The following is a 27,934-nucleotide window of genomic DNA, read 5'->3' on the forward strand; positions in this document are numbered from 1 at the left end:
CCATGCTGTATTAGGGTGGCTTTTCGTGGGGCCGACGTACGCCACTGGTTACCATGGAAGGCGTTGTAACGGCTGTACGATACGTGAATGCTTTCCCCCGACCGATAGTGCAACCATATCGGCAGCATATTGGCGAGGCATTCGTCTTCACGGACGACAATTCGCGCCCCCATCGTGGACATCTTGTGAATGCCTTCCTTCAGGATAACGACATCTCTCAACTGGAGTGGCCCGCATGTTCTCCAGACATGAACCCTGTCGAACATGCCCGGGATAGTTTGAAAAGGGCTGTTTATGAACGACGTGACCCACCAGGCACTCTGAGGGATTTACGCCGAATCGCCGTTGAGGAGTGGGACAATTTCGACAACAGTGCCTTGATGAAGTTGTGGATAGTATGCCACGACGAATACAGGCATGCATCAATGCAAGAAGACGTGTTACTTGGTGTTAAGGGTACCAGTGTGTACAGCAATCTGGACCACCACCTCTGAAGGTCTCGTTGTATGATGGTACAACATGCAATGTGTGGTTTTCATGGGCAATAAAAAGGGCGGAAATCGGAAATGATGTTTATGTTGATCTCTATTCCAATTTTGTGTACAGTTTCCGGAACTTTCGGAACCGAGGTGATGCAAAACTTTTTTTGAGGACTCTTTCATGTTCACAACCATCTTTATGATTCTTAAACCAACTGTGGCGGGCTAGTTCCATTTTCATACCTTTCCCCCAGTTTATAGTTTCCGACTACCTTACCTTGTCTTTCTTTTCCAAATATTGAATTCCAGTCTGGACTGTGCGGAGGTTCGAGTCCTCCCTCGGGCATGGGAGTGTGTGTTTGTCCTTAGGATAATTTAGGTTAAGTAGTGTGTAAGCTTAGGGACTGACGACCATAGCAGTTAAGTACCATAAGATTTCACACGCATTTGAACATTTGAATTCCAGTCCCTTGTCACAACTAAATTTTCCATCTATTAAGTATCTGAGTAAGTTCTTTTATCTCATCTTACATTCTTCCAATCGCTTCATCACCTGATACGCTAGCTGGCATATAAACTTGTTTCGATGGTGGTTGTCGACTTCGTATCTGTCTCCGCTACGATAACATTTTCACTGTACCATTGTGCTCTTCATAGAAGCTTACCAGCATTTCTGTTTTATTATTTATTATTAAAGCTATTCCCGTATTAGCCCTGTTTGATTTTGTTTTTATGAACCTGTGCTCACCTGAACAGAAGTCCTGTTATTTCTGCAATCGAACTTCACTTATTGCCAGTCTATCTAACTTTAACCTACCCATTTCCCTTTTAAACTTTCTAACATGCCTGCCTGATTAAGATATGTAACAGTCCACGCTCAGACCCGTAGAATGCCAGTTTTCTTCTTTCTGATGACGATTTCCTCCTGAGCTGTCTCCGTCCCTATCTTCCTACCGGAATATTTTGTCCAAGAAGATGCCAACATTATTTACCATACAGAGATCTGAATGCCATCGGGAAAAATAACGGCTGTAGATTCACTTTGCTTTCAGCAGTTCGCAGTATCCCTCTCGGCAAGGTCCGTGGTTCACGGCCGTGTGCTCCGCTTCTAGTCACCCCGTAGTCGACAGTAAAATACCTATACTTAGATTATATGATGGTTCTCCTCCAGAACAGGCCGTGAAGCCTCAATGGTACCGACCGGCTTCCGTGTCATCCTGAGCCCACAGTCGTCACTGGATGCGGATATGGAAGGGCATGTGGTCAACACACCGCTCTCCCGGCCGTATGTCAGTTTCCGAGATCGGAGACGCTATTCTCAATCAAGTAGCTCCTCAGTGTGCCTCACAAGGGCTCGTCAGACCGGATGGTCACCCACCCAAGCGCTAGCCCAGCCCGACAGTGCTTAACTTCGGTGATCTGACGGGAACCGGTGTTACCACTGCGACAAAGCCGTTGGCTTGTGGTTTTACTTAGATTTTAAAGTGGAAAGTGATTTAACCCTGTGATCTTTCCAGTTTCTTGGTGCTTATTTAGTGCGATTTGTTCTTATTTAGCGCTATTTGGCTATTCTATTTATTTCTGCGGATTCAGTAGCATTTAATCTACAGGCGTTAATTTTTAGGATGTTTATTTTGAAATCTATTTTAAACAATGTATTGTATTCTTTACTCACGTTAGGTGTGTTCTGTATTTCCTTCCAGTCTAAATTTCACAAATATATCTTGAAATCCTCAATTTCGTCATTGCCTTGGCCTCAACATTTGCTCACATCTAGTCCCTTCCTTTCTTCGTTTGTTTACCAGTTTGGCCGTGATTGCTTAATAATTACTGAAAGTATTTTAAATACGTCTTTGTCACCAAACGCGTTTCATTTATGTAAATAAAACATCATCAGTGGTATGTAATGGAAGTTATTTACAATTTCTCTTGGTTTTCAGATAAAAAAACCAATTCCCTAGAAAATTTATTACTTGTGGTATTTCACGCCTAGTTCTCGCTTATACGAGAAAGCGCCGCCTGCTTGCACCTTTTTCGACATCTACATGGATACTCTGCAAATCACATTTAAGTGCACAGCAGAGGCTTCGTCGAACCGCCTTCACAATAATTCTCTATTATTGCAATGTCGCAGAGCGCGCGGAATAAATGAACACCAATTTCTTTCAGTGCGAGATCTGATTCCCCTAATTTTAAGATGATGATCGTTTCTCCCTCTGCAGGTCAGAGTTAACAAAATATTTTCGTTTTCGGAGGAGAAAGCTGGTGACTGAAATTTCGTGAGAACATTCCACCTCAACGAAAAATGCTTTTGTTTTAATTATGTCCGCCCAAAATCTTGTATCATGTCCGTGACACTGTCTCCCATATTTCTCAATAATACAAAATATGCTGCTCTTCCTTGAACTTTCTGGATATACTGATTGAATCCTGTCTGGTATGGGTCCTAGATTTCGCAGCAGCAGTGCAAAAGAGGACGGACAAGCGTAGTGTAGGCAGTGTCTGTAGTAAATCTGTTACATTATCTAAGTGTTCTGTTAATAAAACGCAGTCTTTGGTTTTCCTTCCCCACGACATTATCTATATATTCTTTCCAATTTAAGTTGTTCATAATTGTAATTCCTAGATGTTTAGCTGAATTCACGGCCTTTAGGTTTGATTGATTTATCGTGTAACCGAAGTTAAGCGGATTCCTTTTGGCTCTTATGTCGATGACCTCACACTTTTCATTATCTAAACTCAATTTCAAACTTTTACACCACACAGATAACTTGCCTATATAGTTTTGCATTTGGCTTTGATCTTCTGACGAGTTTACTAGGCTATAATCGACAGCATCATCTGCAAAAAACCTAAGATGGCTACTGAGATTGTCTCCTAAATAGTTTATATAGATAAGAAACAGCAGAGAGCCTATAACACTACCTTGCGGAACGCTAGAACTCATTTCTGTTTTACTCGATGACTTTGTGTCAGTTACTACGAAGTGTGACCTCTCTGACAGGAAATCACGAATCCAGTCACATAACTGAGACGTTATTCCATAAGCACGCAATTTCACTACAAGCCGCCCGTGTGCCAGAAGCCTTCTGGAAATCTAGAAATACGAAATAAATTTGAAATCACTTGGCAATAGCATTCAACACTTCGTGTGAGTAAAGAGTTAGTTGTGTTTCACAATAACGATATTTTCTAAATCCATGTTGATTGTGTGCAATAGACCATTCTCTTCGAGGTAATTCGTAATGTTCGAATACAATATACGTTCCAAAGCCGTGCTGCATATTGACTTTAATGATTTGGACCTGTAATTCAGTGGATTACTCCTGCTGCCTTTCTTGAATATTGGTGGGACCTGTGCGACTTTCCATTCTTTGGGTACGGATATTCCGTCGAGCTAGCTGTTTTAAATGATTGTTAATTATAGAGCTGTTGCATTAGCATACTCTGAAAGGAGTATTCCTTCATTTGGCAGTGTCTATCCTGGCCTAGTCCCACATTGCCTTGCAAAAGTATGCATTTCTTGATGTGAAGCACAACATGATGTACACCACTACTGATTGCATATGTCTGGCTAAATATGTCACGTGTGGATTGTAGAAGGTTAACAACATTACCGCTATTTTTCCTTTCATCTAAAAAGTTCTCTTCCTCTGCGATTCGTCGTATGTAAGTTATGTCGTTTAATTATGTTACTATGCATTTATTTCATGTGAAAGAGAAACGAAGGAGTAGTGATGGAGTTGGATTTCTAAATGGTGAGAAGATGGGAGAGAGCCGGGAGAGGAGGGCCAAGATGCGTGAACAGCGAATCCAAGTCAGTGGAACGAGTAAGTTGGAGGAAAAGGGGTGAGGAGCAAGAGTTGAAATGAAAGGGGGGAGAGGTAGAGTGAGAGTGAGGAATGCTAAAGAAAAAATGTTTTTTTCTCATTACGTTATTTTTAAAAGCTTTGAAATAATTTTTCGTTTCCAATATTTTTCAGAACATTGAGTAACTTTTTAATTTTTGTTTTGTTATGTGTATAAACAACTTGACTTGAAACTTAACTAATCTTTGTCATGTTCATACGTTTCACTATTGTGTTTGTATTGTGGTATTCCTGTTCATGGTGATCTGTAAATATTGAGTGGTTTCTACCGTATTTCCATGCTCTGATGTATTCTTTCAAAATCAAATGTGAGTGAAATCTTATGGGACTTTAACTGCTAAGGTCATCAGTCCCTAAGCTTACACACTACTTAACCTAAATTATAATAAGGACAAACACACACACACACACACATGCCCGAGGGAGGACTCGAACCTGCGCCGGGATAAGCCGCACAGTCCATGACTGCATCGCGTTAGACCGCTCGGCTAGTCTCGCGCGGCTGATGTATTTTTTACACCTTGTGCTAAATGTCATGTCAGTCATCACAATGTAGATTCTTTCACGGTCCCTGGAACTGAGCTGGTAGATATCAAATTGTTGGTATCTGTCTGGTTTTGTCTTCAGTTCAAGGATGTGTTTCTGTAATTACTTATTTGTTTTTTAGGCAACGTTTTTTGAATATATTACCTATTTTGTATGTGAGTTTGCTGTGGTAGGTCATTGTACGCCACTTTCTTGTGACGATGGTGTTTGTATGTGTTGATGTGATTTGGTTTGTTTGTTTTATTATTTATGTCGTTATTTTTCTGTTACGTTTATCTGCTAATGTGTCTTTTTTTAATGTTATCATCTTTATAGCGGTAATGAGAAGCGTATAGTTGAATCTGATTGCGTTTGTTTGGCATGTATCTGACCGCAGCTTGTTTGAACTTGCATTTATTATTGTTTGTTGTTATGGATTTTCTGCGTTCCGTTCTATAGGTCTTAATAACTGCTGTGCAAGTCCAAATGCAACATAATTTTGGCTTGAGAAAAGGAGGTAAATGATACGCATATCTGTCTCAGAAGGACTTCAAAAACCAGCTATGTTTCTATTAACACAGAGCAATACTTCACTAGGCTAATTGATGTGAGTGATTCTTTGTATTTTAATTACTCCTTGTTTTTCCTGTTTCAGTCAGGTGCAAGGGACCCCTTAAACTCGGTGGTCCAGTCCAGCGCCTGGGTTGCCTCAGCCTAGTTCGCCCCTGCTTGAGGAATATTTCAGGCCATCTAATAAACTGTGATGGGTGATGTACAACAGACTTTATATCGTGTGGCAAATCAACCAACGTCTTAGAATATTACCAACTTTTGCAACAGCGGTAGTCAATCTTCTATATTATCTTCATAATTTTGTTCTGGAGTTGTGATTTTTTTTTTAACCTGAAATATTCTCGTTAATTTCAAAATGTGGAAACTGCATTCTTTGGGTAAGAAAAGTCCAACACATGTGATTTTTCAGAGATGTCGTACGAATATGGTACGTTAACAAGCTATTCCATGTACACAAAGTATTTAGCAGACTCGATTTTATTTCTTCTTCAAAAGATATGCACATTTGCTGACGTAACCGTAACATACGGGAGATAGTACTGCCACAAGAGACCCACTAGCAGTAGTTAAATAAATACGTGTGTTCGGTTCCTATACCCCCGTACAATGTTTTGACAGATCTTGCTCATAACTGGCCAAATTTCCTTTTATACAATATTCGACCGACAAGACTAGATTCAGCGGAGGGCACAAATAGTTTGCTGTGAGTACTTCTCTTTGAAAGACTCAGTGCATCTTCACTGAATCTAGAACATTGTTTGGAATAGCAACCAACAAAAGCAGCCAGACATCCAGCTACAACAGTCTGTAGTATCACCAAACCACTTTTCCCACTCCACTTATTTTCATTCTTTAAAGTGTTTAGTATCTCGGACAAGAATTGAGCTTTTGCGGTTGCAGTTATGTTCTTACAAAAGAGACAATTCCCCACAACACAATTACCATGTAAGATCAAGTGTGCACCCTTGTTATTAAATATGGCCTTAAGGAGCTGAAACAAATTTTCTTTCTCTTTTTCAAATATTTGTGCCATTTAACATAGTTTTCTCGTCAAATCGCCAATTGTGAATTTTAATAACTGTGGGATAATATACGCGTGTTTGTTGTTGAAGAGAAAAATATCAATTGTGTTTTTTAAACTAAAGGAGAAACAGAACTGAATATTATCTAATATCACAGCAACTCAACCCCTCAGTCTCACTACTAAAGACTTTAATATAAGAGAATTATATCTTTGAACATAGCTGCTAAGGTTCAGTGACCGTGTCAGAATTATATTGGAACAAATAAGCCCTCGGTCACAAATATTAAGTCAAAATTGACCAGGTTTCGACGCTGCTATGAGCGTCGTCTTCAGAATTAAACTAACTGTTCTAAAACATATTAGGTATATAATACGTTAATGAAATTAAAGTTTGTACTGACTGGAAAGAGATGCAGTACTTACAAGTATGTTACCTTCTCTACTAATAATAATTTGAAGAGAAACTTCATTCATAATTTGAAATCCATTCACTCCCCTACAGAAAGTTCTGGCGTTTATAATATCATCTGTGATACCTGCTCCTCCTATTATATAGGGCAAATTGAACGTGCTTTCACCATCAGATATAAAGAACATCTTTTGAGAAAGAACGGCACTAGTCCCCCAAATTCATCCTTTGCCGATCATCTCTTAATTACTGGACACGTGCCTAAAGCCATAGGCGATAGCAATATTCTGCATACCGAAAAGAAGGGGCGTAGGTTAGATGTTTGAGAGGAATTGGAGATTTTCAAACATCTCTCTCGTCATGATGGCCTCATTCTCAACGAACAGCTGCAGCTGCGAAATAAAAACTTTTTCGACTGTATAAAGCCATTGCTTGATCTTTGATTCAGATTTCCTCATGCAGTTTACCGAAATGTTGTTTTTCTGTTACATCTTTGCCGTTTTCTGGAATGTCATAACTGACGTTTTTTACGTTACAAAATATATCTCTGTTTAAAGCAGATAAATATATAACTTCATCCTATTATTATTAGTGCTTACGTTATGTCTGAATCAACTGCATCACAATTTCATGTGTCTAAGTTTGAATGTACAGCAGCCTAGTTGTTTCTGCGGCTACTAGATGGCGCTTGTAGCAACACCACGTTTACTTGCCCACACTTTCTAACGTGGGAACCTCAGTTTTGTTGCAACCCTTGTTCACTCAAGTACGAGCAGCCCTTAGCGGCTCGCCATCTTATTTACAACTATTCATGACGTCGCCTTTCCGGCTTAGATTTTTTAAAATGTGACTTGTAAGTGCTGCATCTCTTTCCAGTCAGTACAAACTTTAATTTTATTAATTTATTTTGTACCTAATATGTTTTAGAACAGCTAGTTTAATTCTGAAGACGACGCTCATAGTAGCGTCGAAACCTGGTCAATTTTGACTTAATATTTGTGACCGATGGCTTATTTGTTCTAATATAAGAATTATATCTGTTTCGTCTACTACAATAACTGCAGTATCACGTTACAGTCAGGGAATATTCATCTATTTCCGATCATGAGCGTGCAATGTGCTCAAAACAATTTCAACTCGTTCCACAGAGTTAAACTACACTACGCGCAAATGATATGTTGGAATAAGGATTTTCGAATACTTTGTTTTTTAACAGTGACTTACTTTCTTCTGTCACCGGATTTCAATTCAAATTGCATTTGAGATGCTTTAACAAATGCAATTAATACTGAAGTCCACACAGTCTCCTATAATTATATTTATCAGAGAAGTAAAATTAACGTACTAACGGTTGTCGTAGGCGAACAGCTACAATAATACGGCAGAATTTGTTAAGTTCGGGCTTAAATACACAGAGTGTTTCGATGTCCTTGCATTAAACGTCTAGGCGTGATCGATCACCTCATGGGGAACAGCTTCTGATAGACACAAATATTTGCTTTCGCTTTCCGCAGACAGTCATTCGTCTGCCTTGGGACGACGAGATGTCACCGAAATAGCAGGATCAACTAATCAGCTCTACTGCATCTGCATACTGCTTACCCCAGTAAACTGATACAGTGATTTTACGACCTATACCTTTTCAGGGGGAGCAGGCGTCTGGATTATAAACACTACTCATTGTATAGATAGGTCGCAGAGTGTCTAAGGTCTGCTGCGTCGCACGGGCGTAGCCAGTGATATGATAACACATGGCGTTACTGGGAAGAGTCAGCGAACATTTTAACTCTCACGAAAGTTGTTCCTCATTACGTAACCTGTCACACCAAGAAGTTTGATGCAAAGACTTTGATTACTCGGTATGCATCACCAGTAACCTGTAAAATGTAAGATATTAGCTTGCTCCCTTCATTTGGCGAGCGGAAGTTGCTAGTTTTGTGTACAGGGTATAGTGCCTTTAAAACGTACTCTCATCCCTACTTTAACCCTCATTAGTCAAGAATTTTCCTGGTCATGGTCCTCCCTCCTATCATTCTACCACTGCACTAAAGTTTGTGACTAGACGAATTATTTCCCATAATTGACCATTTTTGGTCTTCATTGGGCTATTACGCCACCGGCTTCGTCGGTTGCTTCGTTACCATTATTAATTTAATCTTTCCTGTGATACTATTGACAGAAAAAAGAATTCTGTAAACGTTATGCGTAAGCTCATTACGTTTACATTTCGATCTCCATTCAACGCCTACAGACGCAATGGTTTCGCAGTGTGAAGTCCAGACAAACAAAACAACTTGTCAATTTTATGCTGTTAATATCAATACAGTTATGAGGTAATTTTACACTAAAGTCAATTTTACAATTTTTAAGTGTACGACTAAGGTGATGGCATAATAACAGCCCAGTCAATGAGCAAAAAAGGTCGAATATGGGAAATAACTCGTGTAGTGACAAATTTTTGTACAGTGGTATTGTGATAGTAGGAACTGCCTTGAACAACATACTGAAAATCCTGACCGGTGGAGCGTGAACGTCGGATTGGGTATGCATTTGAAGGCCACATTCGTACGTTTTTCTTGAATAACTCTAAAACGGTGATCTGTACCGAAAACGTGACCCCATAGAGAATTAAACTACGTTAAATTTGCTATAAAGGTCACATTCATTCTGTCTCCAAGACCAATACTTTCCACCGAGAGAGCGAGAGAATTCTGAAGATCTCGCACACCGCGCATGCGCTGTAACTTAGGTTGTCTTTGTGGGTCCATTTGTGGTAGTTGATGGGCCACATGTGTTTTGTATGAAACTGTACGTGTAGACGTCCTCTGCACCGCTGTGGTACTTTGCAAACAATTATATCTGCGATTGCACGCAGTTAAAGCTTCAAGTGTGGCAGTATGGCTCACTTGGTTTAGTTACGAGTGTTTACTAAGCTCAGATGCAGGCCTGGACGCTCAGCTTTCAACTGAGACGAGTAGTTGTTCGATACACAGACTGAGATTAAGAGTGAAAAGTACTATTACCACCAGAAAAACCGAAGGCAGGTTCGTATTGAATGGCATTTTAATACGAAGAGAGATGATGCTAAATAAATTGAAGCATATCTCGACTGAAGAGAATGTGCTTGGAACAAGTAAAGCTTCACTGGGTCGCAAATGTAGTTTTACAAATGTATTTATTTCATGCTTCTGGTATTGGAAGTTACCTGGTTGGGTAGAAAAATGAATTAGATTAGATTCAATTTTGGTTCCATAAATCCAAAATGAGATGTCTGTGGGTTTGGAACATGTCAGAAGGTATAAAATAATAAACAAAGAACATGTGAACACTCATATCCATGAACATTTGTCAGGAGATTGTGAAAATATGTGAATATTTACAGAATTAATACGCTGGCAGAATTAAACATAGTTATGCACTTTTAAAAAATAATAATAAAATATTCATTTATAAAGTAGAAGGAGTTGCCTACCAAAAAGTCTTTCAAACTCTGTTTAAATTATGCATTATCTGAAACCCAGCTTTTAATGTTTGCTGGAAATTTACTGGAAATGTGCGCTTCTGAATACTGGACACGATTTTTGACCATGGCAAGTGATTTGAGGTCTTTATGTAATCTGTTCTTATTTCTAGTATTGGTACTACGTATTGAACTATGGATTGGAAATAGAGCCATATTACTTGCAACAAATTTCATTACAGAATAAAAATTCTGAGAATCAGTAGTTATAACACAGTTTCTTGAACAGGTTTCTACAAAATATTTTTGAATTTACACGACAAATGAGTCTTATTACCCGCTTTTACTCCCTAAAATCTTTTTCTCAGTTTGACAAATCGCCCCAGAATATGATCACGTATGACATAATACTATGAAAGTAAACAAAGTACACAATTTTTTTAAATATTTATATCTCTTACATCTGACATCATTCACATTGCAGGTACAGACTTATTTAGGCCCTTCAGCATTCTGTAGAGTGCCCTTCCCAACTGAATTTATTATCGAGTTGTAATACCAGAGCTGGTCGGAGTGGCCGTGCGGTTCTAGGCGCTGCAGTCTGGAGCCGGGCGACCGCTACGGTCGCAGGTTCGAATCCTGCATCGGGCATAGATGTATGTCATGTCCTTAGGTTAGTTAGGTTTAATTAGTTCTAAGTTCTAGGCGACTGATGATCTAAGAAGTTCAGTCGCATAGTGCTCAGAGCCATTTGAACCATTTATAATACCAGAAATTTAACAGTGCCAACCTCTTCTCTCTGCATGTCTTCGTATGTTATACACATGCTGGAAGGAAATCTCTCACAGTTTCTGAAATGCAAGTAATGAGTCTTTCCAAAGTTTAATGTCGGTGGATTAGTTTTGAACCATTTATTAATTTCAGTGAAAATTTGATTAGCAGCCCTTTCTAAATCTGTACTTGACTTGATATTTATTGCAATGTTTGTATCATCTGGAAACAAAATAAACTTAATATCTGGCAATATAATGGATGAGAGGTCATTAATGTGCACAAGAAAAGCATTGGGCCCAAAATGGAACTTTGAGGAACACTGCATAAATTAAATTCCAATCAGATGAAAACTGATTGCTTAATCCACAGGTATTTCGCAACGTCACCCTTCCTGGCAGCACTGCCAGTGACACCATGTTATTCTAATTTACTTACGGTAACGCTACAATTTGCACAGTCAAAGGCTTTAGACAGATCACAGAAAATGCCAGTAGCTTGCAATTTGTAATCTAATGAACTATGTACATTCTCACTGTATGTGTATGTAGCCTTTTCTATATCTGAACCGTTAACGAACCCAAACTGAGACATTAACAATGTATTATTTGCATTCAGATGCTGAAGAACATTCTTGAACACAACCTTTACAATTATTTTGGAAAAAACCAGAAAAAGTGAAGTTGGTCGATAGTTTGGATGTATCCCCTTATCCCTTCATGTAAAGAGTATAGTTTAGTCAGTCTAGTAATATTCTGCCTATAAGAGATTTATTACAGAAATAACTTATGCTAGAACCCGACTCACATGAAGACCTAAAAGATTAACTTCTTTGACATGTTATCATAACCACTATAATACTTCGGTTTTTAGGATTTTGTGATAGAGATTGCTCCTTTGGGAAATGTCATTTCCGTTTTATGGATGTTATCTGTAGGGACTGTCTCAGATGTTCCATTGCACTGTTTACTGAACCTGGTAACCCAAAGCTGTCATTAACAGCAACAAAGTACTTGTTTAAGAGGTCTGCAATATTACATGCAATTATTAACAATGCCTACTGTATTTTTGAGCCATGTGTTCCTCTTCCTTTCTAGCATCACTTGCTCTGCCTTCAATATATCCCATACCATTTTTATCTTGTTGCGTGATGTAATAATTTTTTTCTCATAACAAAGCTGCTTAAATTTCTGGATTACTTGCTTCATTATTTCGCAGTACTCTTTATAATGCATTAGAATGATAACATCAGAACTGTTCCTAGATGTAGATACAGATTCATTTTTGTTCCACATGATATCTTTATTCCTTGTGTGATCCCCAGTCTGTTTTTAGACTTCTCTTTGATTTGAGTAACATTTAAAGGAAACCAATTTTCAAATGAGGAAGTAACTTTATTAATCAATGCTTTGTATTTTCCAACTGAGTCAGAAATATTGTAAAGATTTATCCAGTTCATGTCTCTGAGCAATTTCCTAATTTCTCAATTCTTGACCGTTTTGTTCACCCCTGTTCTCAGATTTAATAGATTGTTTATCCTGACAAGTTTCAAAATTTAACATAAGATGCTACAGATCATGTCCAGATAGCCAATTAACTATTGATTTTGTGATATGACTTTCTTCCCTAGATTCGTCTACAAAGGTATTATCAATAACAGTCTCTGGGCATTCACATAACCTAGTTGCACAATTGACAGTAGTAATTAAATTGAATAACTGTTACTGATTACAATAATTATTCACTGACATAGCTTTTCAATAAATCGCCATTAAAGTCACCAGCAACCACAATGTCCCTGTTTTTTACTGTGAGATAGTGTGGTGAAACAAGCGCTGTATCATTTGATACAGAGGAGAGCGAGTGTGCCAGTACTTACCCAGTTCATTGCTAGTAGTGCCACGTCACCATAACGCTTCTGTACGTAGCACGCAAGCATTGCACCGTAATTACAAATGAAATTAAAAGTTAAAGTTGCTTTTTCAAAAGTTGTGAACAATGCTTTAGTGTAATAATGTTTAAACTGTCAAGTATCAGATTGATTTGGTCAAAATTTTACCTGAATGCATTGTTTTAAGAAAAAAATAAGCGGCGCTAAATAATAAAGCTAGGAAGCCAGAAACTGGTCATAATGTGCAGATGTATGTCGAAATTAACTGGTACAAGTCTCAATGTGATTAAAACAATATTTTGGCCAGAATCCACGGTTTTAAGAAAAATTGAAGTCGCTAAATATTAGACTTAGAAATGTTAAAATTTGTATGACGCTTCAGCTCAACATAAAAATAACTACGTGACCCCATTACGCTAGCTGTAATAGTTTTCGAGTAATTTACTGAAAACTAAATTTGGGACAAAAACGTTCTTATTTGTAGTAGATTAAGTATCTGTTATATTAATGTTAGGAAGTTTTGGTTACAGCAGTGACGAAACCTACTAAATAACACAGCTATAAAAAGTTTCAGGACCTTGATGTTAATAACAACTAATACAAGGCCTCTTAAAGTTGTAGTTCAGAAGTAATGTTCTACTGCCAGTTCCGTTCTAAAAATTCTAGAAAGCAAAGTTTTAATGCAGGCGTGCTAAAAGTTTTTCTGTGATTTTAATCAACTTAACTACATGCATGCAAAAATTACGAAGATTCTAAATTGATCCATAACATTGTTATTAAATACTGTGTGTCCGAGAAAGCAGCCGTTTAGAGACTGCTACAGCGTGCATAGGGCGGATGACAGCAGGTGTTCCCTTGGCAGTCCGCTGCGCTACATATATAAATACAGCCCGAGAGGCAAGACTAGGTTTCACTTCGCACCCAGCCACTTAAGATCGCGTCTGTCGAACGCCGGATTGCGCGCTGCCTCGGGTGACGTCAGGACAGGCTGTTACAAAACTCTTATTTTCAGTAATAATAGAAAGTAAACTCGCGAGGATTGTACACTCTCCTAGATCGCTTAGATTTCACTACAGTAACTGTTAGTGTGCCGCCCGTAATGTTAACAAATCCGTGTGGCAAGTGCTGACAACTATTTTACACTTTTGGGGCGAGCATTTACATTGATTATCAGTAGTCAGGAATTTAATAGGAACTTACCGTAGGGGACGCCTCTGAACTAGAGATGGGGGATGCGCTCTTGAACTAATTCATAGAGTTGAATCTTTCAAAGGAGTGAACAATCAGTGATTCAGAAAGAAAGAACGGTAGCTCCAAACGTTTCCCACGGCAGAGAGAGAGAGAGAGAGAGAGAGAGAGAGAGAGAGAGAGACGGAGCATATCAGCAGCGCCTCTGCTGGTCAGAGCACAGTGCACGCCACACAACGCAGCCGGCGCTGGCCTCTGCCCTGCTTCTACCTTGGCTGCCTGCATTGTGCAGTGCCCCTTTGGATTTTGTGTTTCACATATGCCGTGCCGTCCATGTGCGTCGTCTGCCGCGCGCAGTGTCTGGTGCAGCTTAACTTCGCATCGCACTCTGTCGGCGATCGTTTCAGTCGCACGTCCTGCCCTCTGGGCAGTTGATGCGAGCAACAGGACAGAGAGCCACCTAGCGGATAATATAGGAACTACTTGCAACAACCTGCTCGCAAGGGAACAGACGATTTGTTTCGGAGCGGGTGAGTTCACCGCTCCCCCCACCCTCGGAACTCGCCCGCTCAACGCTCACCCCACCGTTTCGACTCTAGCCAGAGCGTTGAGCAAAGCGACTCGGGTGTCACTCTGGTCTCTGCGGTCTCAGCTCACGCAGTAATATAGCTCGCGGCTCGACCCGCTCGACTCAGCGCCTCTGCATCGGAGTTCGTCCCTACTAGATATTGTTCTTCGTAGTAATACCGCTATGTATATTACATTATTATGTTATGTATACATCAATTGTTTTTATTTTATTTTTATTTGTTTAAACTGATTAGATTAGGTTCCTGATGACTCCTCTTACTATAGGATTTTTATTATGGACACTCGAATTTACGCTTTAATTACGAGCGAACCTTGACTTCGGGGAGGCATTGGACATCGTCTAACACTGCAATTAAGAGAAAAAATAAAAGGTTATCGCGTATCGGACAAGATTTGAGACTGGATTCAAGATCTCCTTGCAGACAGAACATACCACGTCGCTCTTAATGAAACGTAATCAATACTTGTAAGTGCAATTTGCAAAGTATCTCAAGTAAGTGTGGTAGGACAGTCGCTGTTTACAACGTTTATCGATTATCCAGTAGAAAGTGTCGGAAGCTCTTTAAGAACGTTCGCAGATGATAGTAGGATCTATTATCTGTAAGCAGATAGCAACACCTTAAGACAGTATCGACATTCAGAATAACGCACAGAAGATTGATGAGTGGTAAAGCCTCTGGCAGCTGATCCCGAATGTAAATAAATGTAACAAATTCAGCTTTCATAGGGAAAGAAATCCACTATTGTACAACTACAATATTGTGACAACACATTCCTGGGAACAGTATCTACAGTAAAATATCCAGGAGTAACTATCCAGAACGACCTTAAGTGGAATAACCATATAAAATTAATAGTAGGACAAGCAGACACCGGAAGAATCTTAAGGGAATGTAAACCATCGACGAAGGAAGAGGCTTATTAGCTATTTGTTCGACCGATTTGTGAGGATTTTTTATCACTTTGGGACACTTACCAGGTGGGACTGTTAGAAGAGACAGAGCAGATCCAATGAAGAGTGGCGCGTTTCGTCACGGGATCGTTTAGTCGACGCGTGATCGTTATAGTGACGGTGATCAAACTGCGGTGGCAAACGGCATAAGAGAGGCGTTGTGCATCACGGAGAAGTTTACTATTGGAGTTTCGAGAGAGTACTTTCCAGGAAGAGTGGGGTAACATATTGCTGCCTGCCACGTACATCTCGCGAAATGACCACTAGGAGAAGATTCGGGAAATCACAGCTAGCACAGAGGCTCACGGAACATCATTCTTCCCACGCGGCATTCACGAGTGGAACGAAGGAGGTGGTGGGTTTACACTTGAAGGTACCATAAGTACCCTCCGCCCCACACCGTCAGGTGTCTTGCGGAATATTGATGTAGATTATGTAGATGCCCCATCATTCAGGTTACCGCGAATACACCAATATGTTTCACCATCCTCGGTTGCCAATTGTTGCCCTTTATTGTTGATTAACAAGCCATCTATACGCGTGTCTTCGAGATGATACCAGGCGATTCACAGTGCAACACATTTACGTTCCTGAGTTTGACGAACGCACTGGCACCCTATAGATCTTCGACTGTTTCCATAAATCAAGAAGTCATAAGTCCATATAAAATGTCATAGATTGTTTGGAATGTTGCGGGAAAGTATCAATCACCGTCCCTGCAGTTCGGTAATCTATTGCGCCTAATGAACAATGAGTAACTTCAGGTTGGTATGGCACTTACGGAGAAGCTTATGAAGTCCCTTCCTCTGTGAACTGAGGCCATTATCGACTATAGTGACGGTGTAACTGTTTTATGCCCGGTATGCTTTTAGAATTAAGAAACTGGAAGAATGAAAAAGGTCTGATAGCCGGTACAGTAAAAATAGAGACGAAAATGAAGAACGTAACTGAAGTTCTCGATCTCTGTCCGAACTGACTCGGCTTTGGCCCCGTGGAGAATTTCTGTGTTACTAAAATTTCGATAAACCGAAACGTCCGCAGTTTTTATAACGAAATCCACTGAACCTGTGTCCACTGGAAGGAACGAGTAGTGTGAGGTGTTATTCCACGTACCACGTTATGCAAAAGCGATTGATTAATGTTACTGGGGCAATATTTTACTAATAAGTTAATCATAACAGCCAGATGTACGGTAACAATCCACGTTTATTAACTGAAATAATGGTGCGATTAAACACGCACAGCCAAACTCTGTGGCCTAGCAGTTCTAGGCGCTTCAGTCTGGAACCGCGCTGCTGTTACGGTCGCTGGTTCGAATCCTGCCTCGAGCATGGATGTGTGTGATGTCCTTAGGTTAGTTAGGTTCAAGTCTACGGGACTGATGACCTCAGATGTTAAGTCCCATAATGCTTAGAGCCATCTGAACCAGTTGAAATACGCACACATACGTGCTGCGCTATGCTCCCAACGATAGCACAGCGCTCCCGGCACACGACTCAACTGCCACTGACAATGCGAACTAAGAACGTGTGTCGGTGTTATTGTTAACCGGTACATTTAAATGAAGGTGTAAACTATTCAAAAGTGTGCTCGATTAACTGACTTCGAGATGTGGTAGCTCTGGAAACGTCACAAATTAATTTGAAATCTGTAACTCAAGATTTACTTCTTTGAGATCACTTTGAGGGGTGTGAAAGTGTGAGATGATTCCGAAGATACTATCCACGTTGTAAAGAAATTTTCGATTATAGAAGGGGCAGTCAAATGAAAACGAGACACTTGGAAAATAGTAAGTAAAATGTTTATTATTTGAAAAGCATTGGCCTTATCTATTAATATACTTATCCCACTGTGAAACAAGCCAGTCAGTAAATTAGTGGAAAAATGTTTGCAGTTGCCTACGAAACCATTAATGTGCCCAGGCGTGCACGTCTTAGTCCGACGCAAATCGACGATCGCGAATGTCTTTCTTCAGGGCTCCAGAAATATGGAAATCGCATAAGGAGAGAACGGGACTGTATGGAGGATGTGGGCAGGCCCACATATTGCCATGATCGTTTCGAGTAAGCTTCAAAGTTTCTATGGGAAGCCATTACACATCCTCCCTACAGCCTGTATCCATGCGATTTTCTAATTTTTAGAGCCCTGAAGAAAGACATTCGTGGCCGCCGATGTGCTTCGGGCGAAGAGGTGCATGACTGCGTACGATCACGTTTCCGTAGGCAGCTGCAAACATTCTTCTTGAAGGCATTAACTGGCATGTCTCACAACGGGGTAAACGTACAGGGTGACAATTACTGAACTACATGAAAAGGAAACGTATATTAGTTACAAACTACCACGTGTACACACTTTATTCAACACGTAAACGTCACTAAAGATATTTGGATTTAGGTTACGACATGTTCGATATACCTGCCGTCATTGATGATGATGTGGCGCAGACGAATAGCGTAATTCAGCATGCCCCGCCGAAGTGTCGGAACATCGATGCTGTCAATGACCTCCTGAATGGCTGTTTTCAGCTCAGCAATTGTATTGGGTTCATTGCTGTAGCCTTGCCTTTAATATATCCATGCAAAAAGGAGTCGCATGTGTTCAGATACGGAGAATATGGCGGCCAGTCGAGGCTCTTGCCAGTGGCCCCTGGATACCCCAGAGCCAGAATGCGGTCCCCAAAGTGCTCCTCCAGGACATCAAAAACTCTCCTGCTTCGATCGGGTCGAGCTCTGTCTTGCATGAAACACATCCTGTCGAAATCAGGGTCACTATGGACAATCATCTTCCAAAACATTCAAGTTGCTTTCGGTAGTCACTGTGCCATCAAGGAATATCGCACCGATTATCCCGTCACCGGACATTGCACACCACACAGCCACCCGTTGAGGGTGAAGAAACTTCTCGGTCGCGAAAAGCAGATTCTCAGTCCCCCAAATGCACCAGTTTTGCTTATTGACGTACCAACACAAATGAAATTTTGCTTTGTCTCTGAGCCAAACTACACAGCGCATACTAATTCCCATCATGCGCCGCGGCCAACCATGCAGTTTGAATGTTCTAACGCAAACCGTTCTGAGGTTATGACGATTTTTATTTCATATAGTTCTGTAATTGTCAACCTGTATTAGTAATAGTGGCGATTACATTTGAAATAACAAACACTTTACTCATTTTTCCCCCCACTGCCATTTAAATGCCTCTTACGTAATGAGAGGCTCGGTCGGTGTTCTAGCTCGACTGTCGCCAGCCTAAGAAGAAGAACTTAATGCTGTGTTCCGTCGTTACTTCGGAATCCGGATTTAGCCATTCAAGTGTTATGAAGCTACAACGAGATCAGAGAGCACAAATAGACTTAACAGAAGCGCAGGATGAAGAGATTGCTGACTAATCTGTAATCTTAAATTGCTGGAACGAAGTTCTACAGTTGAAGTAGGGGCCGTGTCTTGTTTATCTTCGTGCAGTCATAAGCATTAACCAACTTGAGTTTTTATCGTAGTATAACAAAACGTGCAGCTTATGCACGTTGTATATTACACGTGTTCCCACAACTGCCTCTGACAATGTCACCTCTCATGTGTGTACGGCTGACAGCGTTATCCCTTGCTTTTAAAGTTCATGCACAATGACACCTTCATCTTCGTAAGGCAGCCAGTACCTGTCAGGGATTCGAGTTCTGCACTGCACAAGGTAACTAAAACTTGCACATAAGAGTTTCCACATATTCAGCGTACTTATGAAGTCAGTGAAACATCTAGTAAAAGAAAAGTACCGATATATCGCCCAGAACAACGTAATTAATATTACATGCGTAGTAAACCAAAAACTCAGCTACATTCAAAGACTTTCCATTAAGATGTTATTTTCTGGTGCTATAAACTTATTTTTGTCTATGACCATTACCAATCTATCTGCAAACAGTGTCGTTAGCGCATGTATCTAGTGCATGTTTACTTGCGACTGGTAAGTTTTTTATGTATCTGTCGTAGTATTTATTTCCATAACATATCGTCAATGCTGTCGCTGTATAATACCTTCTCTTGTTGTGTATCGTAGGTGTAGCGCAGACGATATTGTTATTCGCTAAATATTCAATGTTTAAGCAGTGGAATTTATTGCTGAACAGTATTCGATAAGACCTATTTAATGTTGCTTTTTTGATAGCTTCAATTGATACGTAAGTCAACGATGTTGTGTGTTTCAGTAGGTGGCTTATTCATCTATGGAATTCTGTGTGATAACAATAAAATATTTGGCACTAAATAACGAGTGGGTCAGGAAATCAAGGATAAATTGGCACAGGAAAATCTTTTGAATGAAAATACGTATGCGGCTTACTTGTGTCTCAGGACAGCACCAGTCAACAGATTTTTCACCAGTTGTCCAGATTTATAGATAGATATGTGTGTTATACCAACGAACATGCACATCTAACACATAAAAATAAAATGCAACATATACTGCTCATATAATACCCTATAACTAAATCGGAACAGGCGTGTGCATAACCTTTCCAATTCCATGCAAGAACATAAAATCTAACATATATCAACCTCACGATTGACGAGAAAGCTTACTTGATAAGGGCTTAAAATATAATTGAAAACCTAAACCAAACATGAAATCATTGACCATTCGTCTTACTGCAACCAAGGTCGCAACTGACGCAGCAAAATTAAGACCCAGACAAAAAATGAAAAACAGTACGAGCATCACACAGTATAGAAAAAAATTAACACACAACCGTCGATACAAAAAAAGGTGAAAAATTAGATCACTCTACACACTAGAGCAAAAACCAAAGCTCATCACAAACCATGCATCGGAATTAAAGCAGAAAAGAAACAAGTTTACTGATAATAAATCGCAATGACTGTATAAATAAAGTAGTACTCAAACCAGTATTAAAACAGAATTGCTTTGAAATCTGTAATGCAAAATACACACAAAAGGATAGAGTAGCCATCGATGTATCACAGCTGGCACCATAGATGTCATATTTCGAAATAGAATGGAACAAAAATTTTTAGAAACACAGACACACTTGCAGAGAAAGTTGAATATTTTTCTTGTTATGTAGATGACACCCTGCTACTAATAGATGATTCCGGCACAGACATTCAACAGATGCCCAAAATAATTTCTTCATATACGACAAGACCACACACTCAATGTATCATCTAACAGATGGAACCATTTTAGCCACTGTAGGTCGTCAGTTTCATCCTTTTAATGTACCACGCATATGCATCACATTACTGGCCAGTTTAAGCCTTAGGCCTTTATCAGATGTCTGCAATATAATGCCAAAACTACAGTAAACAGGTAAAACATATTAGTGGAGCACATTACAAATGCTTATTACGATTGTTGTTTAAATTACTTACGCGATACTAACGTTATGTGTGTCACATTTTAAAAAATCGTGTTATTTGGAGCTATACGCGTCGAATGTTAGTGATATGGTCTTGCACATACCAGTCAGCTTACAGGAACAGCTATCATAACAGGTCATGTAGGAAAAAATCTTATTGACAGGTAGCTTACTAGCCCTTGCACGTTCGTTTAACAGAATACCGTTTACTTTCCCGCACGCATACACAACTGTTACAAATCACAGGGAACATGCAGTGGCACAACAGTACTTTCCCTCATTACTGTAGTAAAACAGTTCTTACATTTGATCAATGTCTCACTTCAAATCGAACTGCGAGCTTATAATTATGCACAACACTGTTGAAATTGTTTACGGTACTGTCAAATAATAAAATGATGTACATTTGTTGCTGTGTGTAAAAAATCGTTTTTCTGGCTATCATTTTCACTGAAGTGGTCTCACGTGTTTGTTTTCTTATAATAATCTATTAAAGCTTATAATTTTCGTCATTAGTAAAATTACAAATCCACTTCTTTGCAGAGGTACGACACTGCTCTGAAGCCACCACCCAGATTTCATGGCAATAATATCAGTCACTCTTATTAATTAAGTCACATAATGATGCTCCACTTTATGCATACAAGCACTTTATGAATACAAGCATAGAGGCTATTTTCAATGATGGCGTATAAAACTAAAGCCATTTAAAAAGGAACAATAAGACCACATAGCATCATTCCAACGATAACGGAAGTTTAATTATGTATAGAATGATTATAAGTGTTGTCAAAGTCCATCAAAGGTTGATAAGAACTAACGACATGTAGGCGAGACTGTCATCATATGTGTGGCGATGATTTTGTCTTTGCAAAATGACAAGTCTTAGCATGTATTTTGGTTGGTGCATGTTTCCATCCAAGATAACATGCTGAATCCTCGCTACGAAAAAATCCTCACTCTAAACTAAAATTTTGCTTGATATCCCATATAATCTTACTTTTAATGGTAAGGATAGATGTAGTACTGAATCAAAAGCTCTCGGGAAATCGAGAAATAGTGCATCTACCTGACTACCTTCATCCATGGCTTTCGGATGTCATGAGACAAAAGTACGGTTTGAGTTTCACTTGATTGATGTTTTCGGAATCCATGGTGGTTGGCATGATAGACATTCTGTTTCAGATGTATTACGTGTGAGCTCAGAGTATGTTAAGAGATTCTACAAGAAATGGATGTCAAGCATATTGGACGACAATTTCGTGAATCACTTCCACTACCCTTCCTGTAGACGAAGGCGACCTGTGCATTCTTAAAGTACTGCGCACGGCTGTTTGTTCGAGGGATCTACGGTGGACTGTAATTAAAACAGGGTGTAGCCGCAAATTGGGGGTAGTATGCTTGGGTATCCTCACGGCTCGCGAACTTCGTACTGTGGTAGCAAGTTCAACTGTTTCTTTACACTACTGACACTAACAAGATAATCTTTGCAGTGCTATGAGTATTTAATCTGTTACTTAGTATGGCCTTTTACGTGACAGATATAATGTCATCAGAAATTATGGTAATGAATTCATTTTGTATGCCCTTACTTAAGTAAGTTACCTATCTTCCAGGCTTAGCCGTACGATTAATGTGTTCATTTATTACGGGGTCGAACTTGGCCCTTAATTTTACTAGCCGTAAGAAGTTTCCAGAACCAGGATTTCCCAATATTTATTGGTTGCCTCTTAATGAAATATTATTTTCGACAGGAAAACATTCTGTGGAAAATAGCCTTAACGAAACCGATCTTTGCCTCTTTTCTTCCTAGTTAATTTGATCTTGAGCTGCCTGACCCATTGTTTTTGAGTTTTTAATTCTGTGCAAAAACTCTTTCCACGAGCGCATTTCAGTAATACGGTTGCGGGACATTTCATGGCAAGATAGAATTTTTGATAAACTTTGCCAGTCTCTTAGACCACTTCTTATGAGAAAGCCAGCACTCGTATTGAACAACTCGCAACAAAAACAATACACAGCATTTTTTTGTTCGAGAATACACAAGCCACGTTCGCCTAACTTTTTCGTCATTTGAAGGATGAACGAAGCAATTAAAAACAGTAAAAGCTATCAGAGAGGTACATGAACTATTCACGAACAATTGCCAAAAATATTTTTCACCTAGTGAATATCTTGCTGTTGACAAATAGCCTTTGGCATTTAGAGGAAACTTCCCGTTCAGGCATTATATTCCTAGCAAACTAACAAAGTATGGGTTAAAAGTGTTTGCTCTGGTTGATGTAAAAACAGGTTACACTTTGAATTTAGAACCGTACGTCTGTAAGCAACAAGAGGGACCACGTAATGTCAGTAATTCAGCTGAAGATATTGTTCTTCAAATGGTCAGTCTTTCAAACGTTAGAATATATTATACTATGTACAAATATTAAATGTATTGTATTTAGATTTAATAAAAAGTCATAAAACCAGTCATAAAGACAGTTCAAAGTGTACAAATAGACCGCTTGCTTTGTGGATGACACCAGTTATCCGCGCGAGTGACAATGTCACGAATTTTCGCGCGAGTGACGGAGGGTTAATTTACAATCACGTATTCCACGCAGAGTGATTAATGGAAGTACAGACATACTTTTAAGAGCAGTTGGCAGCGTCGCACCCAGGTATGTATGATAGACACTTTATCATCATGTGCGAAGGTAGGATTTTGTATGGATGCGCATTATTTTGAAAACAAAGAGCCGACTTATATTTCAGAATGTCTCATGGTAAAATAGTGTATTTTGCGACAATGTAATTTAATCTTAACATGGTACAACAATGTAGAGCTAAAAGAGCAACTTGATAAGCGTTGAAACAGTCCGCAGCGTTAGTTTGCTATCATATCTTGGATCCATACAATGCGAACATCTTCTAGAATCTCTTTTCAAGCCGTAGTTGGATGCCACCTTTAGGCATAAGTATAATGGACCTAGGGTTGTACTCGAGGTTCGTCACCGTTTTGTCCGTGGTCCGCACATTGTGCCTCGACAACAGGTAAGCGAGTCCCACCTTGACTTGCAACAGACCGAGTCTCATACCTGAAATAGAAAGACAAGAAACGTAAGGAGCCTGTGCATTAGGCAAGGCAACAGAGTGATTGATAAATCTCTGTTATTGAAAATTGAAAAAAAGATAACGAGAGAGTTTTTTGTTCCGTTGCACCTCTGTGTTCATGATACGTGTCACTGGGTATTTACAAATGTTTAGAAAGACAATTGGACATGTATCAAACATTTGAAAGTAAAACTGATGAAATGAAAACAACTAAGTCAATGACATCAATAATAATAAAAAAATTCAACGTTTACATTTACTTCATTTTAAAAGGCTTCGTAATTTCTCAAAGAATGGGGAAGGTGAAGCTTTTGCTTTTCCTATCTGTCGTATAGGAATGCAGCAGTCTAACGTTCTCGACAAACAGGTGGTATTTATAGGGGTGAATACCTTGTCGTTTTCAAGGTAAGAATCCAACGAGAGATCGCCGTTTACTGCACATGTTCTGTGAAAACGATGCAGTGTTCAGGTACCGAAATACTGGCAGTCTCGAAGACGTTATATAACTGCAGTTACCTAAGTTACCTGAATAAGGAAGAAAATGTAGGCCTTGGTCATCATCGGAAACTGCAGCCGATGGAATAAAAGTTTGACGAATACAGGCTGTTTTGCAGAGAACAATAAATATATTACAAAGTGGTTCTACAGACAAATTCGAATGAAACATGCGTCCAGCTTTTACTCGTAGCAGAGATACAACTGTTAGAACACAACTCACCCAAATACGCACAGAAGACACTAGGCCATTAGAGGCAAGTGATGTAGTTCACAACTGATATTTTTAACCCATCTGCAACTTCAGTGCACTTTCTAATCCTCTCGACAACACCACGTGTTGTTTTTCTGAGTTCGTCTTGGCGTTTATTTACAAAGGGAGCACTACTCATGATCCGTACAATTAGTTCGTCTAATGTGTTTACTTTGTATCCTCAGACTTTGCATTCCAACTATTCTCATAGGCATAAAGTGCTGGAATATTGTTGGTCAACGAACTTGATCATTTCTATCTATCTATGGTTACGCAAGAGGCCCAGTTAGCTGATTGTCTCTCATGATACAACAAACACTTACCGAGAAGCGTTGTTCAAAATGTCTGGGCCACGGCATGTGAGCTTTAGTCGCATCACGGATGTTGATAGTATCACGAGTAAAAATGGCTTCAGCAGCAAACAATATAAATGGCAGTACTCGAAGATCTTGAATTAGCCAACAACAAAATTACAATCGTCTACCTTCATCTCTTTCACCGAGAGGTGGAATCTGCTACAAATGATAAGGACAGAGGCCGTGCATACGCAGTGTCCGCCATATGTTTGGTTCAAATGGCTCTGAGCACTACGGGACTCAACTGCTGAGGTCATTAGTCCCCTAGAACTTAGAACTAGTTAAACCTAACTAACCTAAGGACATCACACACATCCATGCCCGAGGCAGGATTCGAACCTGCGACCGTAGCGGTCTCGCGGTTCCAGACTGCAGCGCCAGAACCGCGCGGCCACTTCGGCCGGCGCCATATGTTTGTATGTGGAACACCGCTGTGTATAGAAATTCTGCGTAGGCTTGTTGAAGGATTACGTTCTACCATCTGAATAATTAATGAAATGTATTCGCAGTTGCGAATATGGACAACCATCACCTTTATAACAGAATGAAGACAATGAAAATTTGTTTCAGATCGATACTCAAACCCGGATTTCTCGCTTATCGCAAACGGTCGCCTGTCTGATCACGACTCACGGCCAGACCCAATGCATAAATACAACATCAGCATACATCACATTTGTAAATACGTGCAGCATTAATTGGACAGCATATCATACTCACAAAACAATTCAAAAATTCAGTTGTGTAAGCTCAAGCACAACTTCACCTCAGCTTAAAAATTAAAATTAAAATCTTAAAAGAAACCCGCTGCAACTTGAATACCGACCCACGAAATGAAAAATTATCTCTGTAGCCAGTTGTATCTCAGTAAGCAATTCAGCTAGACACACGTCACATGGAATATTGTATTCGAATTAGTCTAGGCTGCCAGCTCCTAAAATGTTTAGAGTTCCTCCTGAAACTCCCTGTATAGCAGATCATGGTGGCTAGAGTAAGTAAACAATATAAATTCATGTTTTCCTTATATTCTATAAATTTTAATAAGTTACAGTTAACGTAAAACTGACAGCAGACTTTTCGATTTATTTCAGTGTTCCATAATTCTCATAATATCGGTACCTGTACCTTAAGTACAAATTATCATACGTAATAAACATTATATTCTTACTTTTCGTATTACTAATTTACATTTCAGTAACCATCATCATAATTAGCAGCAGCATCAAACTGACACACAGTGTGGCATACTGGTTCGCTCTGGACTACTTCAAGCCTTACAGTCTTCACTGGCAGGCCTCTACACATTTGTATCTATGCAGTCTGCCCACCTTACATCAGGTCGCGATCCCTGTCTTCTCACATGTCCTGGAAGCCATCTAAAGCGTCCGTGGCCCATCTGCCACCCGGCAGCCGTATTACTAGCACTGTTACTACCTATCGCTGACCGTTTTCTTCATTTTACTGTCTCCAAATAATCTGAAACAGGAATCGCTTCGTTGATAGCTGAGAATCACTCGATTTTCTAATGGTTTCCAAAGATAAACTGGAAGTTTAATTTTGAAAATTTTATTTAGTTTACAGGAAGCTCCTCAGATCAATTTTTACACTTCAGCTCTTTCTTGGCTGTGCATCCAGCCATCTTCCTCAACATCGATAGACACACTAACACAAAAGCTGCATTGTTAAGTTGCACCATCTTCTTTCCGATATGCCGGTTACGCGTTATTTATCTTTTATTATAACTGATTTTAAGAATACTTTTAAATTTAGTTGACTGAGATTTTTCAATAATTAATGCACTAGAAACAAACATCGCAATTTCATTAGTAAAATTACGGTGGGTCAGTTACGTTCCATTTATCCAAAACACCTTATTTTCCAGTTTAAGGATAAGAAAACTTACTCTAGCGCTGTATCCTAGGAATATTTCGCGGCGACTTGACCGACTAAACCCTTCTCGGTTTACAAGCGGCGTCATTTCGAAACGACTGGCTTGTAAGCAGAGAAGAGCAAATTTACTCTAGTGCTGCTGATAATTTTGGTGATATTGCATCTCCGTGTTAGCTACTCCCTTAGTTTTGAACTTCCCATCATTCTACTGAAGTCTAATAGAAACTGTTGCCTTAATGTATATACTCTTCAACAAGATAACATACACTAGTGTCCAAAATTAAAGCAACAAACGGAAATTTTGCAAGGTTGCGTTTATTTTTCCGCAAGACAGGTGATAGTAAAATAAAAACAACGTAAAGAATACAGAACGTAATCAACTGCAACATGCGTAACTGTAGACAAAAATGTTCTTCTTTTTTGTTTTTCAACTTACTCATTCTGACAACTGGTTAATTTGCTCAGTATGGCGTGTGACCACCTGTGGCACCAGTAAAGGCTTGACAACGACGGGACATGTTGTGAATGTCATCGATCCCATGTTGAGGCAATAATGCCCATTCTCCCGGCATAGCTGCTCACAAGTGTTGGAGAGTGGTTGGTGGATGCTGATGTGATGCAACCCGTTTCCCTAGTGCATCCCAGGCATGCCCTGTGGGATTCAAATCGGGAGAGCGAGCAGGCCACACTATGCGTGCAGTATCTTCCGTTTTATGAGGTCGAGCATTACCTCCATCAGTA

At 39.7% G+C, this 27,934-nt stretch overlaps 1 protein-coding gene across 1 annotated transcript in view; it reads right to left on the reverse strand.

The window, feature by feature from the left end:
- Positions 1 to 24,016: 24,016 nt before the first annotated feature.
- Positions 24,017 to 27,934, reverse strand: part of LOC124616284 (cytochrome P450 6k1-like) — a 64,187-nt gene continuing 60,269 nt past the window's right edge. Inside the window, exon 7 of the mRNA XM_047144587.1 lies at positions 24,017 to 24,183. Coding sequence (XP_047000543.1) covers positions 24,017 to 24,183 — 167 coding nt within the window. The remainder of the gene's footprint in view (positions 24,184 to 27,934) is intronic.

The sequence above is a fragment of the Schistocerca americana genome, chromosome 5, assembly GCF_021461395.2.
Source record: "Schistocerca americana isolate TAMUIC-IGC-003095 chromosome 5, iqSchAmer2.1, whole genome shotgun sequence".
NCBI classification, from domain to species: Eukaryota; Metazoa; Arthropoda; class Insecta; order Orthoptera; family Acrididae; genus Schistocerca; species Schistocerca americana.